Source organism: Neopsephotus bourkii, unplaced genomic scaffold, assembly GCF_033783945.1.
Source record: "Neopsephotus bourkii isolate Nb327-2 ecotype Australia unplaced genomic scaffold, CSIRO-AGI_Nbou_v1 NB_1080, whole genome shotgun sequence".
Classification (NCBI taxonomy): Eukaryota; Metazoa; Chordata; class Aves; order Psittaciformes; family Psittacidae; genus Neopsephotus; species Neopsephotus bourkii.
This window is the reverse complement of record NW_026901568.1, coordinates 3,315,143-3,334,871: the sequence shown is the minus strand read 5'-3', so window position 1 is coordinate 3,334,871 and position 19,729 is coordinate 3,315,143. Positions and strand designations below refer to the sequence as shown.

Here is a 19,729-nt window from a genome sequence, read left to right as displayed (position 1 = left end):
CAGACGTTGTTCCTCCTGCCCATTAGGGAGTGAAACTGGTACAGGGCTTGGAAGAAAGTGGTGGAATAAAGCGACATCTCTTATGGTCCCAGCAGTACCCTCAGCCTATGGTGCTGTTGTGCCTGGGGTAATGTAGATGGCAGCATGAAACCTGCATTTCTGAAAACCCAAGTCTAAATGGATTGTCAAAAGGCACAGTTAATTCTGTCGCAGATCTGAAAATATAATTGAGGTTGACAAAATCCCAGTGCATCCCTCAAACCAGGCCATGGACATGGTAGTGTTAGGTCAATGGTTGGACTTGGTGATCTTAAGAGTCTTTTTCAATCTAAATGATTCCATAATTTTATGTCTCTAATTTGAAATGGACTAACGGTTGTGCCTAACATGAATGACTTTAATCTCTTTTCTAGCTTCTCTTTCCCTTCTTTCTTTCTCCTCTTGTCCTGTTTCAGTTGTTCTAGTTCTTCATAAAATGCCTAAAAATAGATCCTTATGCCAAGATAAGGCTCCTCTGATTCTCCTTTTTATCACCTCAGAACTTTTTAATGATAAAACATATGTACGTACTGATGGTTGTTCCTTTAGAAGAAGCCTTCATTATTACAGCTCTAAGGCAGAAACACATCACAGACTTTACATATAGTTTTAGTTTCTTGTTTGTTGTGGTTTACCTTCATCTCAAATTGGGAATGTAAAAATAGCAAATGTCTTCATTTTGTTTATGCTAATTTCATCATTATGTAGGGCAAACTTTTTCTGGTTTCATGGCTTCATTTTATAATTTATTTAACATTTTACTGTTTGATCTTTTTTGGTCAATAAAAAAAGCAGCATTGGTCACAATCTATCTGTTCCTTACTGTATGCTATTTAATAATTTCCATTATGTAGCTTTACTGCATTTGTTTCAGAAAATGTGTGATTGCCAACGTACATGTCAGACCACCACCAAAATGATACCATGGGAAACTCCTGTAAGGCATTCCCTGTTCTGGCATGGTCTTTTCTCTCTCTCCACTCAAAGGATCACAGGGAAAAACGAAAGAAATAAATGTCTAAAAGTTTCCTTTTTTTCTTTTTTTTCTTTTTTTTTTTGGCAAACTTTGTTTCTCCCGGCCTGGCAGGAGGGAGAAGTGGCTAATGTCTCCCTGCTGAAAGCATTAACTGATTGCATTGTTGCTTGAGCACAGCAGCTGTCCTTACACATTTAGACTCCCAGTGACAACAAAATTAAGGCATCCTCCCCTTCTGTCAGGCAATAAAATGATTTTCTCAACTTCTTTATTTCTTCCGAGAACTTCTTAGTGCCTGCTTTTCTATGACTGCAGTGAGATGCTACATTTGAACTGATCGTAATGAAGGGGACCTCTTACTCAGTGTTTTCTGGAAAGGCAAAAAAACCCACCAAAAATAACCCAGATTCCAGTGAGCCCTGAGGACTGATTTCCCTCACTTTTCTATTTGCTTTAAGTTTGTTGATGTGAGTGGGTGTTTAATCTCATTTACGCCACCAGTGCTATGCTTAGTAATTGCCAGTTGCTTTCTGGTATCTGATTAAAAGGATCTTGCTATGACACCCATGGCAAAGCAGAACGCGCTGGCAAGCAGGAAGAAGGGTGCTCCTACACGGTCTTAACTATTTAACTTTTGAGTCTGGAAGGATCCCAAAGCTTTCTGCTAGATGGTGAAAGTAAATCCATGCATTTCTGTCAAGCTTTCTGTGTGCCAATGTCTTCAGTGTATGTTGGCAGACTAAGGCCCCCAGTTGAGAGCTGAAGCCAAATGCCATCTGCTCTTGCAGTCCTACAGGGCTGTGTAACATGAAGCATATAACCAGGCCCTTGGGTGACCTACAACGACTATGCGGGTCTTCTAATACTGCTCTGTCTCTGTCAGATTCGAGCTAATCAGGCTGCAGTGATGATGGTCTCAGGGCGGTAGACCAGGACAAGGCACATGAGGAGCAGCAGCAGTGCAGGCTTGGATTCATAAGGAAGCTCAACCACCTCCATGTTGCTTTTCAATAATTTTGTATCTGTGTTTTTCAGGGCAAGGCTTACTCTGACTCACCCAAAGATTTGGGGAATAATTTTGTTTTTCGCTTTGTACCAGACAGCAATGTGACAATGAGGTCATCTTTGACAGACGTAGTAGAAGTCCCACATAATTTCCCTGCCAGGACCTGGGGTGACATAGAAGCAAGCATAACTTACTAATAAAATACTTTTAAACTCAATCCTTTCCTTTTCCAGTGACCTATTTTGTATCATTCTCTTTAAGTAGGCATCCTACCTGCAATTAAAGAGCAATGAGATTTGAAGTTGTATCCCTGCTGCTGAACATCTGAAGTGTATTTCCATTGTGAATTTATATGCATATTCTCAGCTTTTGATTTTATATATATCTTTAAACATGTGCTGCTTTTAACAGGAAAATAACCCTTCAATATTTTAATAACTTGTTTTGTCCAGTTCTGATTTTGTCTCTAAGTGCAGTTGCTAGTTCCAGCTTGAAACTCTAAAAGCACCAACTCTACTATAACTTGCAGATTACAGGGAAAAAAAACAACAGCGCTAGGCTAAATCACCCAAATTTGCCACAGCAGGATTCTTCACCTATTTTCTGAAACATTTAGTTTCATTTTTTCTTCTCGATCTGACCCTTGCAGCTCAGGATTGGTAATTAGCCCCCTGCTTCTTCTGTAGCTATGAAAAGCTGGGGAAAAATAAATGTTTCCATTTTAAACCATTATTGCAAAGGCACAGCCATGGAACACTGGAGACTCAGTCACGATGTAAGGGCAATTTTCATAAAATGACACTCCAGCATTTCGGTTCTAGCCTTCAGAATTAAGATCAGTGGTTTTTTTTGGTTTTGTTTAAATTAAAGCTTGAGGCAGTGCTACTTCTGAGTATGAACTTGGCTGTTGAAATCTCAGCTTGAGATGTTATCGTCCTAAAATCCCTTATAGAAACCCCTTCAATTTGAGATAATAAAAATTAGTATTAGTGTAAGCAAAGTAAAAGTCTTTGGGAACATGATGTCTTCTTCAGTAATACTCAAAAGAAATAATGTCTATATGGATGTGGTCAAGCAATGGCCTTTTTTAAAAAAAAAATTGTTATCGCAGGAGATATGCAAAATTATTTACTATCACACATAGTCCTACCAGTACTTGAGATCTTTTGGTAGCAGCTCCCTTGACAAAATATCCTTCCAATTACTGCATCTATGCCACTCAAATCAAAATTAAAGAATCCAGCAAAAGGTTACATTACCTGCTACATAGTTCAGCTTTCAGCTTTCTACAGATGGATACAATTAAGCAGGTATTTCATTAACTCAGTAAATATCAAAATCAGGCCAGAATGTATGAAACCCTCTAAGGAAGTATTGCATTTTGCTAGCTATGAATCTGCTACTCTGTTTCTTGTTCAATCTGTGGATTTAAATTTAAATCCTATTTCCCTCTTTCAACAAGGGACGTCTTGGAACAGATGTTATCAACTGAGAACCTAATCCTACAATGACACCATGTCCAGCTCACCCAATTTCCTTATGAAATTTGGTGGTTTTCTTTAAGCTTCAGCTGCTTCTATCAACTAGTTGCTGTATAAGGAGCTTAGCCTTTCATTCATTTCAAGAAGTGTATTTCTGACAGGCAGGATTGAAGGCTTGGGTATATATTGAAAGCTCAAAGAGCCCCATATTTATATATGTTAAAATTATTGCCCACTTTGGGTAGAAATTGTGATAACTGGGTGCATTGGGCAAATACATCAATTGCATGGAGATGCAGAGGAAGACAGTAGAGGCAAGAAAGTGCAGCACATCCCACCCCACAGCTGGAGGTATGGAGTGACTGTGAGAGGAGATTGGAACAACTACCAGAGAGTCAGGAAGGATCTTAAGGTGTCCACTGGCTTAGGTGAAGATTCCAGCTCTGGTTCCCTCATCTCTCTTTTCTGTCCTATTCGTGATTCTTAGAGATTAATCTGGAAATAATGTTGCCTTTTTGTGTGGTTTTATTGAGTTCCTCTTTTTCTATAAAGGTTTTATCTACTCCACTGTTGACTTGATGCCATTCTGCTTCAGAAATCCTACTCAACTTCAACTTTTCTTATAGCACAAAGACAACCTGAGAGCCCTTAAAGACATTATTAAAAATTTTATTTCTGTGCATTTCAAAGCCCCTGGAAAGACATATTGTATTACATGCCATTCTTGTAAATAGCATTTCTTTTAATGCAGTACTCTCAATCTAATCTTCCAGTGGTATGAATATGCTAAAAGGAAGGCTTAAAGAGATAGATGCTAAATAAATTAAAATGGGCTAAGGGAAGATGTTTTATAACCCTAGAAATATTGCAATCATTATTTAAAGTAGTTAATATTTTTTCAGCCTCGTGAATGCTAATCTCTGGGAAATCTCAGGTACCATATATAGTTTTAATTCTTAATTTTAGTTATCACAAACTGGAATTATAAATTAATTTCAACACTATAAAAAGTAATAGAGACGTTTATTTTCTTAAGTAATCTGGCTTATTCAGATGCAGACAAAATCTGAATTAATGGTCCTGGTAAGCTGAATATGAAATTAGCAATAATGTGAAATGCATGTAATGAGAATATCTGCTGGAAGAGTTATAATGCTGGGGTCCAAATTTTTCTCATTAACATACTCCACCGCTATTAAAAAAATGATACTGAGCTTCCTACCTGGCACTTGAGTGCTTTTCTAGTACTTCTTTATAAAACATTGCACCTTGTGCAGTATCAGTATAGCCTAAGTGTACTTCACTCTCTTGGGGATGCATTAAATGTAGAATTATGGTGCCTGTTGTATTTCTATTATCAAGAATCAGACTAAAGTAAAACCATAGAAAAGTCACTGCATGTGACATCCAATCTTCAGTCTGGATAAATTAAAAGAGCTTCTAAGTTCTTCTTTTGTTCATAGAAAAAATGGAAGCAATAGGGAGCAGTAATGAAACCCCAATGCTGTTCAATGAAAACATCCTGCTGTTCCAGAGCCATTGGCATTTCCCTGTTGCAGAGGAAAAGTTTCTTTGATTACAGATTGAGGGCTTGTGTGGATATGCATATAAGGTTGCAGAAGTGTCAAGACAAGAGACAAGAAGCAGTCCAGAAAAGTGCATGAGGAGACTGAAAATACCATCAAGAAAGAAAGTGAAGACAATTAAAGGTTATTGGAGGTACATACAGATCTGTGAGAAAAAGTGGTTTCTAGTGTTCAATCTTGTGTATCAGAAACCAGCCAGAAACCTTTTTACTTTCCCCATAAGTGACAGTGTACTGCCAAAGAGACATATTGCTTGGTTCCTCTCCCTAACAGAAGCGTCCTACAAAACTTTGAATATCCCTTGACTCAAACTAAGTTTATTAATGAAAGACTTTTCCTACAATAGGCAGGCAATAATGATGTTCATCTAAACATAGCTATGTGTCCAGGTGCAGTGAAGTGGTGTTGGGCCTTTGCAATCCTGGCAAAGGAGGGAGGATCGGCAGCCCACTTCCTTGCACCAAGCCCCACAGCAAACTCAGCCCACCCATGCCTCCACTGGGCCCTTTGTTCTCAAAGGTTATTCAAAAGCCCTTTCAAGCTGGACACGAATCACTCTGTACTTGTGGCATTAAACAGAAGTCAAAGCAAATAGCAAAGCAAGAATTAACTTATTCTCCAGCATTAAAGATTAACATCTTTAAAGTGACAGCTTGCAGTGAAATCTTTCCCATCCCAGTGGATGTTCGAGGACTGTTGCCCTTCCTGAGGCAGACCCCTAATGGAGGGCAATGTCAGAGGGCTGTTGGTTCTTGGTTTGTATTTTGTAAACACAGTGAGAGGGGATAGAAGTGATGCTGGATGCTTGCCGATGCATTTGCTCTGGGAGCAGCAGATGCTCCAGAGCAAGCCAGGGTGCTGCAGGAGGCTGATGGGAAGGATGGCTTCTTCTGCAGGGAACACAGCCTCCTCCAAACAATGTTGTACCTCAGGGTGTTTCTGTGGTTACAGTAAAAGGTTTCATGCTCACCATCATTTATTTTGTTTTCTTTACTCTGGGCTAATGAGCCTGAGTTAGGAAACCAGCAGGGAAAAATCAGTGTGCTTTCCAAATAGTGCGAGTATCAATTTAACTCCGCAAAGTTGCAGTGGGCTATATAAAAAATTATTAATCAAAACATTTGCAAAATATTGACTCTGTGTGTGTACGCTGTTAGGCCTGAGAGATCATCTGTGAAGTAAAGCCTGAGTTAATCACTTCTCGTATATTAATCTTTGCAGAATAGAAAATATGTAGGATATATTTGTGCATATTTTTCTAACTGTGTTTTGGTAATTTCATTCTCTAATTTAAAATTATTTCCACTCAACTGTTGTCATATAGAGGACAGAAACAAAAACTAGGCATAAGAAGCCAAAGTGTGGCTCACAGAACAAATGTTGTTTTGTAGGGGGCTGGCTGCCACCTCCTTCTGACCTCCTGAGAGGGTGAACTCATAGCCCAAAGATTCCCACAGGGGCCAAGCACAAGAACAGAATAACACTGATGGCATTTTGATGCTTCTTTTGGCTTTAACAGCCCTGGAGAATGCAAATCTAGGAAAATCTGGTTAGGAGGATTTGCCAGTGCCTGTTCCCAGCAAAATAGAGTTGCATCACAGTAAAGCAGAAGAAAATGTGTTACTGATGGGAAAAAAAAAACCCAAAACCAAAACCAACCAAACCCAAACATATTTTAGTATCTAATCAAAGAATGTTGCCATTTTAATTTTTAAAAACATGTTTTGTTAAAAATGTGTCATGCATTATCTAAATGCAAAATATTATGCCAAAGTATTAAGTAAATCTTAAAACATAAAAGCACTCTTTGTTAATAAAATAGAAATTTTTAGGTTTTCTTCCCAACCAGAAACAAAATAAGCAAACAAAAAATCCCCTGGGAAGCACTAAACCTCCATTTTTTTTTCAGTCCCAATGGGCACTTACTTTTTTGACAGCTGTTTAAAAACATGAAGTCATCCACATTACTGTACAAGAGTCTCTGTAAACTAGCAGTATTCAGTTACCAGCACATTGCTTTAATGAAGACTTTGCCTGGAATAATATGTAGGTGTTTCAGAGTACTTAGACTTCAAAAGAAATGTCCTAAAAATCAAGTATCTCTGATAAAGCAGGATATGGTATATTTCCCAAACTGAAATTTCCCAGCCTCAGAGGGCAGATATCTTTGTGTCAGTGCCTGCTCGGCTGGGAGAAGCCCATGGATACATAGGCAGCATCCTGGCCACCTTGAATGATGATGAAAGCCTTATTAAACACTGGATATTGCACTGATTAAAAAGCAGTGGTATAATTTAGCTGGGGATATTTAATTTTATTAAATGCCAAGGTATGTACCAGCATAGCCTGGAGAGCTTACGAATCAATAAGTGCTGGCAGGCTTATTATACTTAAAGTTGTGAACTGCCACAAAGTGGCTGTACTGTAGATGATGTCTTTAATCTTAAAAAAAGAATCAATTTGTAGAGCTGGCATGATGGTAAGCAATGGTCGTGATTTTATTTCATATGTGCCTTTTAGTAGTTTTATGAAGATGTTTTATAAACAAAGTTTTAAAGTGCAAGGCATGTTATCATTTTATTTCCTCAGAACAACTAACAAATGAGAGAGCCAGCAATTTATTTATAGCAGGATGTATTTATAAAAGAAATCTTCCAGCGACTGGGAGTGTAATGAGGAAGGAACACGTATCTCCTAATGCAGAGAAATGATCGGGAGCTCATACTTATGAATGTAGTGCCATAGCTAAATTAGACAAATTATTATAGGCTGCAGATACCAATGTTCGCTGCTGTACACTGCCTACTATTGCAGAATCACTCTTAACAATTTTCCTTCTAGGGGAGAGAGGGAAAGTAAAAAATGTATTACTCTTCTCACTGCACAGCACTCTGTTTTCTGTTCCATATATATACACACATATTTGTTTGTATGAAGCTCATTTAGCTACTAACTTTTATTTTTAGTTTTATTTTTGCTAACTGCACTCCTTTTTGCTAACCCACTCCTCTGTGGGTGCCAGAGTGGGTACATGTAGCTGTGGGGAAAGGCTTGTGCCACACATGCTGCATCCACAACCCAGTACCACTGGGGCAGCCCCAGGGAGCTGTCTAGTTTGGAGCTGTCTATTCATTCTTTGAAGACAGAAATTCATTCTGAGGAAAAGAGTGAAACCTAATATAAATCCATAAAGCCAAACTATTCTCTGCATTAAGTCAATTACCTAATAGAATAAACTTCATCTTTTGCCAACTGATACAATAGGCACAGAATACAGTATCTCTCTTCTAGCAGACAATGGTGATACTTGAATATGGAGAGAAAGGTGTGTGTATATTAAGCAGAAGCAAAGGATTATTTTCTGATTTAGACTTTAAAAGATATTTTCTAAAGCCTTGTGAAACTCAGAAGCCTGGGAGGATTTCTCTGTTAGCAGTATCTTTGAACTGTAACAGTATGGGTGTCCAAAGAAACTATATCCTGTCTATAATAATTTTGCTTTAAATATTTCACTATATATTGTACATATACAAATACATAAATATATATGTATGAAAAATAAATATAGCAATGCTGACTTGTAGAATCGTAGAATCATAGAATAGTTAGGGTCGGAAAGGACCTTAAGATCATCAAGTTCCAGCCCACCTACCATGGGCAGGGACACCTCGCACTAAACCATATCACCCAAGGCTCTGTCCAACCTGGCCTCGAACCCGCCAGGGATGGAGCATTCACAACTTTTCTGGGCAACCTGTTCCAGTGCCTCACTACCCTTACAGTAAAGAACTTCCTCCTTATATCCAATCTAAACTTCCCCTGTTTAAGTCTGAACCTGCTACCCCTTGTCCTACCACTACAGTCCCTAGTGAAGAGTCTTTCTCGAGCATGCTTCAGATACTGGAAGGCTGCTATGAGGTTTCCATGCAGCCTTCTCTTCTCCAGGCTGAACAATCCCAACTTTCTCAGCCTATCTTCATATGGGAGGTGCTCCAGTCCCCTGATCATCCTCGTGGCCCTCCTCCGGACTTGTTCCAACAGTCCCACGTCCTTCTTACGCTGAGGACACCAGAACTGCACACAATACCCCAAGTGACAGCGTCCCCCAGCTCAGCCCCTGCTGCAGGAAGCCCTCCACCACGGCGCACCGACTTGCAGCCTTGCCCATTGTACACTCTCGCCTCACAAGAGCAGCGCAGACACTCTACACTCCGAGCTCTGCGCTGCGGCCTCCCCGCCTATGGGCTTTGTCTGGTGTCGCTGCTGCCACCGCCGGGGCAGCCAGAGCAGAGCTCCGAGAGCGGGCCCTGGTCATGAGGCGAGTGCCCTCCATGCAGCTGGCTGCCCGCCCCAACGGCCGCGCCCCGCTCTGACTGACGTGCCGTGCCGCGCCATGTTCGCGCGTCCTGGCCTGTCGCGCTCCCTGAGGAGGGTTTTTATCCAGCCAGTGCCCGCTGGAGAGGACATGAAATAAGAGTAAAAATATTTCATTTTCAAGGCAATTCTGGAATTGCTCACTACTGTAAATGAGAATGTAAACTGGAATGGTTCTAAAATTTATTCTGAACTATTATTTTTGAGAGCATTAGAATGTCCTCTTCCAGTCATGTTGGAGAAATGCTGTTTTCTAACTTAACATAAAGCTGGAGCAAGCTGGAGTGGGAGGGGTGTAGTAAACAAGAGACATCAGTCATCGTAAACCTAACAAAACTACTAAGTAAAATGTGTATATGAAGCAAAACAGTGCATGCATCATAAGAAAAAAAAAATAAAATCAGTGACATTGAAAAAAAAAGTGTAATTCTGAGTCAGTGGAAAATACATCTGAAAACATCAAAAATCACCATGTTCCTGTTAATGTTTTGCTCTGAAGAAACAGTGTTTTCTAAAGGGAAACTGTTTTACGAAGCATTTTCCAACCAGCTTGAACACAAACACTGCCAATTGTCATTGTGTAGGGAAGTGAAAAATATGTTTTATTTTAGCTTTGATTCTAGCAGTATGCGGGGAAATGGCTTCTTTAATAGAAGTCTTTGAGTTAGAGAAGTGGCTGTGAGGAGCATCCTGTTACTGGGACAATAGCCCTAACGTTCCTCTGCCCCTCTCCTGACCTTGAGTAAGCAGAAGCACTGTCATGAATCCCACTCAGTACAATGGTGTTTCTTCTGACAAACTCATAAAATCAAATAATAATCGAACTGCTAAATTCCTGGATGCTAAGAGCTGATCTTTGCTTCCCCATTTTATTTTACTCTTTTGTTTTTTAAAACAGATAGGAAAGTCTGCCAGCTAGAGCAGAACTTTTCTGCAGCTTCCCACCTTACTCTTTTTCTCTTTTCCTAGGGCTTTAACAATTGATCTGTCTCACTGATGTTTCTATATGTTTGCTCTATTTTAGCTATATCATCGTCTGAAGCAGCTTTTGGCTTTTAGGGCTCATTTAAAATCAGAGGAACTGCCTTCAGCACTCATAGTGGCTGGAATGGGGGGAGAAGGGCTGGCAAAATTCATGCTGTGCCTTTCACTGCAGAATATGAAACAAAATATTCTGGTTGGTTTTTTTCTTTTTATTTGTTTCCATGTATCTTCACGTGGACTTTTTTGGTGCCCCCCCGGCTCCTCTGTGCTGTGCCAGATTCTCCAGGAGTGTTAATTCTAATTGAAATTTATCATAGTAAGAGAAGCCTTGAATCCTCAGGGTGTGGGGGAAAGAGTTTCAGTATCTGATGCATGGGTTTGCTTTCTTTTGTTTTTGTTTTTAGGTGTTTAGAAACGTGCAGGATAGATTTGAAGCCTCGGTTGACTGAGAGCCTCAAAATGGAGAGAATTTACCGCTGGGAATACCTGCGTTTGAAGTTAATTCAGTTTTCCAAGCTCCTGCTCAAATGGATAAGTTGCAGGAAGTCAAGATATTCTGCATAGGTGGTGGGGTGGGCCTGGTGTCATGACCCGGGTACTCATTTGAAGGTGGACTTTGCTTGGCCAGGAGAGAGCAGCTCCAGTGGGAGAGCAGCTGAAAGTCAATGTGGTGTAAACAGTCACATGTTTCGTGGGAACAGGATCCTTTCCTCAACTGGGAAAACTTCAGACCACTCATGATAAATGCCAGTTATATCCACTTTATGGCACTCTAAAGCAACATCTGTGTGCCACAGCCTGCTGGCACAGGTATTTGGAATAGCTCTAACTTTGCTCCATATAGTGCATTTCCTAATACAGCAGGAAAAACAATGGCATTTAATCCTTTGGGGATACCTTCGGATGCCTTGAGTCCTTCCCCGACAGAAGCCCACCCGAAGCTCCCAGTCTTTTGCTGGATGAAGTGGACACAAATATAGGCATTACAAACAGCAACAAGCTCTGAAAAATCTGTTCACCAGTTGAAGTTAGCAGAATGAACCAGCAATTTAATGTTCTTCAAAATTCAAATGGCTCCCTGTCTTTTTACCATCCAAACTTTCCAGCTTGATACTTCACTAAGATCATGGGCTGAATTTAGCCCAGCCAGGGAAATATCAGAGTTTCAGCCTTGTAACTTCTTTCCTCTGCACTGCATCAGAGTTTGTCTCCTACTTTTCTCTGCTAAAAGCAGGAATACAAAAAAAGTACTTCTAGCTCAGCCAGTGGATGATTTTTATCAGCTCATTTTAGTCAATAAAGAAAGAAGTCAATCACTCCTGGAAAATAGCACTTTCCACTACTGTATATACCCAGCCAGTACAATTGCAGAATAAATCAATAACCGCATTAATCAATACGATGTAAACTGCTGATCTCTGTGGATAAATTGTACCAGTGTAAGAAGGCTTTCAAATAAATTCTAAACCCACTCAAACTGCATAGGCTTTAAATCTACTAAGGGCAGTGGGACACTTGAAAGATTTGTGGCTTCTCTTTAAAATCTCTGGGATAGCAGGGCTGCCAAATAATGTAATTAAATCATGCTAGCAGTGCTCACACACAAAGTCCACTTCAATGAGGGCCCCAGAAAATATCCCTCAACTGAAATCTGCCAGCAACAGGGGATTTCTGGCACTGTGCAGTACCTCAAGAGGACAGGCCAGGCTTAATAGGAAGCGAAGGCTGAGCTGCAATCTGGTTATTTTACAGCCCCAACAGCTGTAGGTTTTTTTCCTTTAAGCAACCTCAATTTTTTTACAGAACCCTGAACCTAAGCATCTCTTTATTTTACCTGTTGCCACAGCAGTCCCATTCAAGACCTCTGGCAGAGCCCACAGACACATTGCTTGTAAGGAAAAACAAAAGGTTATGCCTAAGGAGACTGGGCTCATGGCAGCAGCATGGCTTCCAGCAGCCTGTCCCTCTACTCCAGCTGCATTGTGTTCCTTGCATGGCTGGCAAACAAGCAGGAGTCAAACAGGAATATAATTTGTGAATATTTTTGTTGGGCTTTTCACTATGGGTCTGAATGTGTAATGGAAAAAGAAGTTGCTAGGAGGCGATGATTGATAGCCATGAAGTTGTTCATAGCATTAGTAGGAATGCGATAGGGATATGCACTGGTGGTGGGTATGGGCTAAAGAGAGATTGCCGGCTTTGGCATAATAATTAACAGAGCTACACTGAGCAGGTTAGGGTCGTATGACCTATTTGTGGCAGCCCAGGAACCACAGCCATGCACAGCAGTGTCCAAGCCAGGCCCTTAACTAAACTGACCCTTCTCCCATGCCCTTTGTGAAATATTCTAGAGACTTAAACTTACCTTGTGAAAAACTTGCATATTGTAAGGGGTCTTCTTGTATCCTTTTGTGTTTCAAAATTTTTCCAGTTCATTCTGTCAGGATGGAAAATATTTGTAGCCTCTTTTCAGTACTGAAATATATTGGTGTATAAAGAATAGGTTAAGAAAAGAAATACATAACAGTACTATTAATATGACATTTTAATTGCTACATCAGACATGTTTTCAAGTACTAAGTGCTAGCAACTGATAAAAAGAGGTTCACATTAAAAAAACCCTGAATGATTGAAGCCATTTAGAGGCCTTTATTGTACCATGCTGTCAAAATGCCCAGCTGACCTTTTCTACATGGTAAATTTCTCCAAGAAGAAATGTATACAAGCTATTTTAATAGCTCTTATCCTCCTTCAATGCCCCCCCCCGGTTTTTGGATTAGATAATGGTCAGAGCAAGAGAAATGCCAAATCCTTACACTCAAGATGGCCAGATGACCAGGGACATTATATATGAAATCTCTGCAAACCTTATTTAATTTTTTTGCACAGGCAGATGATTCTGAATGTACCATTTACCATTCTTTTACACTTTCAGTCCATAACAATCATGTAAGTGGCAGCCCTCTGCTAATTCACACTCAGTAGCAGAAGGCAGCATATAGACATGATCTCTTGAGTTAGGCTGGACCACTCCTTGGCATAAATAATGCACAGACTGTGAGGCGATATGTGCTCCTGCACTCCCTATGCTTTGAAAAGCTCATCATCCTTGTAGCAATAGTTCAATAGTCTGCTGTTAGTATTACCATACCTCAATCCACGTTCACCCAAAGGCAATATTGTGGCTGCATCTACATAGCACTTGAAACCTAATATTCAGGTGGACCAAGATGCAGCAACTTTGAGGGAAATTAGGAGTGACAGTGCCTTGGAAATACCAGTGCCAGAGGGGACCAAAGTCATTGGTTTATTCAGAGCAGGACAAGTTTCTACCCTAGTTTTTGCCCAGGAAAAGGCAAAGGCAAAGAGTTGAACATGTACTCCCTGAAAAGAAAAAAAAATCAGTGGAGGTGTGGAGAGTGGGAGGCAGTCACTGATCATGGCAGTCCAGTGCATCCTAAAACCTCTCTTAGCAGAGTAATTATCTCTTCCACACAGGCTCTGAAAGTCACTGGGGAAAATTCCCTGTGAATGCAGTACAGTCAGATATTAATAAAATCTTTTTCTGCTTTTACAACATATTTATATGTAAGTGTGACTTAGAGTTCTGTGTCAAGTCGTCACCAGGGCTGCAATCCAACGACCTGCAGAAACACAAAGTGTTTCTGCACTTCAGGATAATGTTGATTTAAGGGCTGGTGCAATAGAACACATGGGCTATTTTATTTAGTTTCTTGGCATTTGTATTCAAAAATTGCCCTATAAAGAAGAGAGAAGACATTAAATAAAGTCTAAATGCTCTTAAATCACAAAGAAACATTGTGTTTAAAGTGAACTGAAACATTTGGATAGGCCCAAAATTGCTTTTTTTCATGGAGAAATATTTTGTTGATGTGTTAAATTTAAACTGAAAATCTCTGACTGTGACTTTTTCATTTTTTGGTACTTTCTTAGGTTATCAAAATAAAATAGGTATTATTCTTCCAGCTCTTTGAAAACATAGGCTGGGCTGTGATTCGATCTCATGCCTCTAAAATCTGTTAGGACTGGGCCCAAGGTTCCCTGCATTGGACACCTTTAAGTGAGGTTTTCAATTCAGCTTCCTAGTTGCAAAAAATCAGGAGCATTGCACTGTTTTTAGTTTTACTTTTTCCATAGTTTTCATTTTGACTTCTGTTTTTAGGGGATTTGCAGTGTTCCTATTTTCAAAGTTTTTTCTGCAACCATGAGTGACAAAACTATTTTTTGACATTTTTTTTCTTGCAATGAAAGCTGCCATCCATCCGAACTCTTTCTGTTTCAGCATCAGGTGCTTTAATAACACTTTCATGTAAAAAGGAGATCTGAACTTTCACTCCTTTGAGCAGCTCAGGCATCAGCTCATCTTGGGGAAACACCAATAAAGTATTGGGGACCCAAAAAGAAGAAAATGAACCTGCAGAAGTTAGAGGGCTATGCTGATTTAGGGAGGATGGGGGAGCTATTATGACATCTATATTTAAAGGTAATCTTCTTGAGACTGCTTAGAAGTTCTGCTCCGAAGGCATAATAGTCACTTGGCAACCCACTTGAGGGAGGTCAGCAAGGGAGTAGATGTATCCAGGTTAGTTGTCCTCCTAGGTTGTTCCTTACTTTTAAAAGGGTTACTCCCATGGGAATTTCAAAACAGGACTAATGTAGAAATTGTGAGGTTAAGCACTGGAGACATTAAGAGCCCAATTTGGAAAAGCATCCTCTACAGTGAGAAAAGTACCTTGCGAAGAACATCAATAATAAATATATAAATATAATAATATATAATTAATATAATATATTTATATATAATTACTATAATTAATATATTATTAATATTTAATATATGATTATATAATATATAATATATAAATATATAATACATATATAAAGAGGGAGTGTCACGAGGATGGAGCCAGGCTCTTCTCAGTGGCAAATGATAGGACAAGGGGAAATGGGTACAAACTGGAACAGAGGTTCCACTTAAACTTGAGAAGAAACTTCTTCTCAGTGAGGGTGACGGAACACTGGAACAGGCTGCCCAGGGGGGTTGTGGAGTCTCTTTCTCTGGAGTCATTCAAGACCCGCCTGGACACGTTCCTGTGTAACCTTATCTAGGTGTTCCTGCTCCGGCAGGGGGATTGGACTAGATGATCTTTTGAGGTCCCTTCCAATCTCTAACATACTGTGATACTATGTAATAATGTATGCAGAAATGAAAACACATCTGAAAAAGTGATTGATTGTTTACCTTGCCTGCAAAGAAGAATGTTTTTACTTCATTAGGGTATTATCAAGGTTTTTAATACCATATCCACTTCTTTCTATATTCATCTCTTCTTTTGAAATCTATGTTAAACCTCTTCCTTACAATTCCTGTGATTAGCATCTTTGTAGCAATCCCAGATGACAGGCTTCTAAAAGTGGCTTTGTATTTCTATACCCTCCCTGCAATTAAGTGTCTATCAGGCCTTCTATTCAGTTGTATATAACTGCTCTGCAGAAAATCTCTCTTTGCTTGAATAAAAAGCCATGTTTTGTTTAACCTTAGCAGAAGGATTGCATTTATGTCATGAAATAAAAGAATTTTTGGTCTTCATTAAATGCAATGAGCTGATCAAAAATCATCCACTGAAGAAAAAAAAAAAGGTACACATTCCTTAATGGCTGCAAGATGGTCTGCAACCAAGGCAGAGGGCAGTTCCAGTTCCTACTGGAGACCTGCTGGGAAAGGACACTCTTCTCCCTGACAGAGCATGAGAACCGAGAAGTCCTTGATCAGGGTAGGCGCTACTTAGGAACAACTTAAACATTGTTGTGTTATCAGCACTGTTCTCAGACTAAAGCCAAAACACAGCACTGCACCAGCTACTGGGAAGAAAATTAACCCTATCCCAGCCAAAACAGGACGGATAGGAAGAGCTCCACCAAATAACAGTCAATTCCATGAAAAGCTTTATTGAATTTGATATGGGGATTGTTAAGCATCACCAGGTACAAGTCATATTTCCTTATCCACAGTAAAGAAAAAAACACAAGTTTCAGTGAGGCTGCAGCTGCCCAGGCATGAGAACGTGAAACATGCTTTTTTTGGCTTCGATAGTGTCACCACAGGATGCAAATGTTTAATGGTGAGTGCAACTCCAAGTGAAACACCTTGTCCTAGGCACTTAACGATGTTTTCATCCTGTAGAGTCTAGATCAAAATTGGACTTTGTTCTGTAGCATGTGATTTTGCAATGTGGTTATTATTTTGTCACACATCAGTATGTGTGGAGTTGTCCTTGAAGTCCAGCTCATGGGCTCTGGGAATAATCTTAGTTACAAAAGTTTTGGTAGCTTTCTATATGAATTCAGATTTTAGAGTCGCTTGCTGCCAATTTGGCCTCTTACATCCATGGATAAGAATGGATAAGATGCTGTTTGAAGGATTATCGTGCACAGATGAACCTCTAGCCTTTTGCTCATTCATGTGCTTAGATACCAGCATCCCCATTTGAACATTTTTCTTTTAAAAAATATTGGGGGATATTTGATTCACTTGTAGTTATAAATGGTTACAAAGATGAAACGACACATATTTGACAGTGGTGAAAAGAAAATATACTTCAGAGTAAAGTGAGAAGGAAGACGGATAGGAGACAAAAAAGTGCCTTTTATCAGATGTTAAAGCTGACACGAGTGTGACTTCATATTTTGAGCTGAATCTACTGACTTGAAAGCTGTGCTCACTCTGATGTTTAATTTGTCATTATAGTAACTCAATAGACTGAAATGCTTAATTTTATGCTTTTATTTATATATCAAGGATGAAAATCAATGTTTTCATTTAGCTTCACACCCAGCCCAAAGATGAATCTACAAACTCAACAGTATTATGTGAGCAAGCAACTTAACCTCCTTGAAGACAGGTATATTTCAATCTCCGTTCAAAAAAGGCATCTCTGCTAGTTTTGTTGGTCAGAATAGTCTTTGTATGAAAAAAACCTTTAAATTATATTTGAGAATATGTAAGGTATCTCATATTAAAAGGTATGGTCTCATTTAGACCTTGCTCAAGGCTTGCTGATGCCGTTGAAAGTCCTTCTATGGAATTCACAGGGCTTTGGGCTAGTACATATAATTTCTTTTATTTAAGTTTTCATTTTCTGAAGAAAATAGTACAGTACATTTTATATAATACATTGTATGACACTCTCTGTAATAAAACAAGTGCAAAAAGTAAACAAAGGGTTTACATTTAATTGGAAGTGTTTTGTTTTGTTTCTTTTTACAGGTTACATTGAAGAAAGTGAGATAAATAATATTCACATCACAAGCAATTGCAAACCTTTTCTCAGTTACAACAGCTTGGCAGACGTCTTTCATGTTTGACATATCATTATACTGGAGTTTCAATTAGAAATACTGCTTGTAAAATATTTGAGATCACTGTTCTTACAATCCTAAGTTACTTTTGGCGTCACTCCATTAAATTAATGCATATATATTTATCCATTAATTTCAAAGCTTATTTTTAAAAATTAATGTAATATTGATACCTAATGTTTTCTTAATAATAGACCACTTCTTTCTCCCTCCACCATCCCCACTGTTTATCAGGAATGTTGGTCACAGTTAAGTATTAAGATAAAATCTACACATGGTTTATTTTTAAAAGTCCATGGCTGAGCATTTTTTTAATCATCAAGGAAACGACTATATGAGAATAGAACTCAGTAGCAGGATCCCAGATGTCAATATATGGTTTACCCTGTGGGACAATTTTATTGCTTCAGAGATTAAACCTGAAAAAATATAAGCACACAAAATTTTCTGACAAAAGTAAATTTATCGCAAATAAAGGTGTTTTATGCATTCTAGCATAATAGTAATCTTAGTTCTATTTCCAAAATGAAACATTATCCGCAAACATTTCTTCTGTTTATCTTTTAAGTTGTAGCAGCAGTTCTATGGAATCTGGTTTTGAATCACCTTCCTACCCTCCCTGGAATATTGCTTTTAGGGGGGCTTTGGCTAGTTTGTTGCAAAACTGTGCCGTGTTTTGCAGGAAAATAAGGTACTTATGAGAACAGGGGCTGGGCCCTGGGATACCCACCCCAGCATGGAGCAGGGCTAAGGTTCTCTGTCTCAGGAGCTTCAGCAGCTCCGGATCAGATTAAGAGCTGCATTATATATGAGAGCTGCAACTTTATCAAGAAAGTTTATTTCTCTGTTCTGCCCTGAGTGTTACAGGCCACTACACTAAAACTACGGTCACATCTAGGTGTTGTGCTAAATTTCTCTGCTAATGAATCTGAGAGTACCAGAGATTAACTAATGCTGATGTGCCCAGCATCACAATGCAACAAAAAGGAGGCCAGCTATGGTAATGGAAAATCTGTTAATCTATTGTATTTAGAGGAACATAGATTTCTTATTGCACAATAACAGTCAGAGGAGGGAAAAAGCCATCTCACGTACTTGATATTTTTGGAATCCTAGATTCTTCACTGCTGCTGCCATCCCCACTGTCACTGACTATTCTTATTTCTATGAGATAATCTTCTTCAAATGGTACCAGAAGTTCATCTGAAGTGTTGTTTGTCTCCAGTATATGCGTTTTGCTATGTCTGTTTTGTCTATACAAAATCTAAGTTAAAAAGGATTAGAAAGCAGGAGTTATTTAGTATATTTTTAGGTTTTTATGGATTTTTGGAAAGTTAAGAGTACCTTTTGTCATGTCCTAAACTTTCCAGAGCACTATCGGCATCCTGCAGAGGATTAAAATTAATTGAAAACATAGAAATATATTCTGCAGACTTTTGTGATGGAGATCACAGTGGACATTTACTCCAACTTTTGGGAGATCCTTTATCTGCTAGAATAAAATTATGAATCCCTATCCAAAACATTTATACTGTTCTATAAAAGTGCACCTTTAAACAAGATTTTAACCGGTAAGAATTTTTATACCCAGAACTCATCAGATGCCTTAGGAACTAAGGGTTTAGTGGTTTCAGTTTGGTTTTTGTTTTTCTGTTGTTTTTTGTTTGTTTGTTTTTAATTTTCCCTGGTTGTAGTGAGCATTTGTAGTCAAACAGACACTGATTTCTGTGTAAAATTACCACCAGTTAATGAAAACCTGGGATGTTGCATAGCAGTGTGTTTTTTAAAGTTTCAGGAAAGGACAGAAATCTGGCTACTAGCATCTAGGAAGCACATTTCTACAACTAAACATAATGGATCCAGAGCCTGCTTGCACATAGGTCTTTTTGCTAATGAATCACTG

The 19,729-nt window shown here is 39.1% G+C and overlaps 1 protein-coding gene across 1 annotated transcript in view; it reads right to left on the bottom strand.

Annotated features, from left to right (window-relative positions):
* Positions 1-17,680: 17,680 nt before the first annotated feature.
* The window catches only part of LOC133216993 (contactin-6-like), a 141,442-nt gene continuing 139,393 nt past the window's right edge, over positions 17,681-19,729 (bottom strand). Inside the window, 1 exon segment of the mRNA XM_061362123.1 lies at positions 17,681-19,090. Coding sequence (XP_061218107.1) covers positions 18,914-19,090 — 177 coding nt within the window. The 3' untranslated portion in view covers positions 17,681-18,913.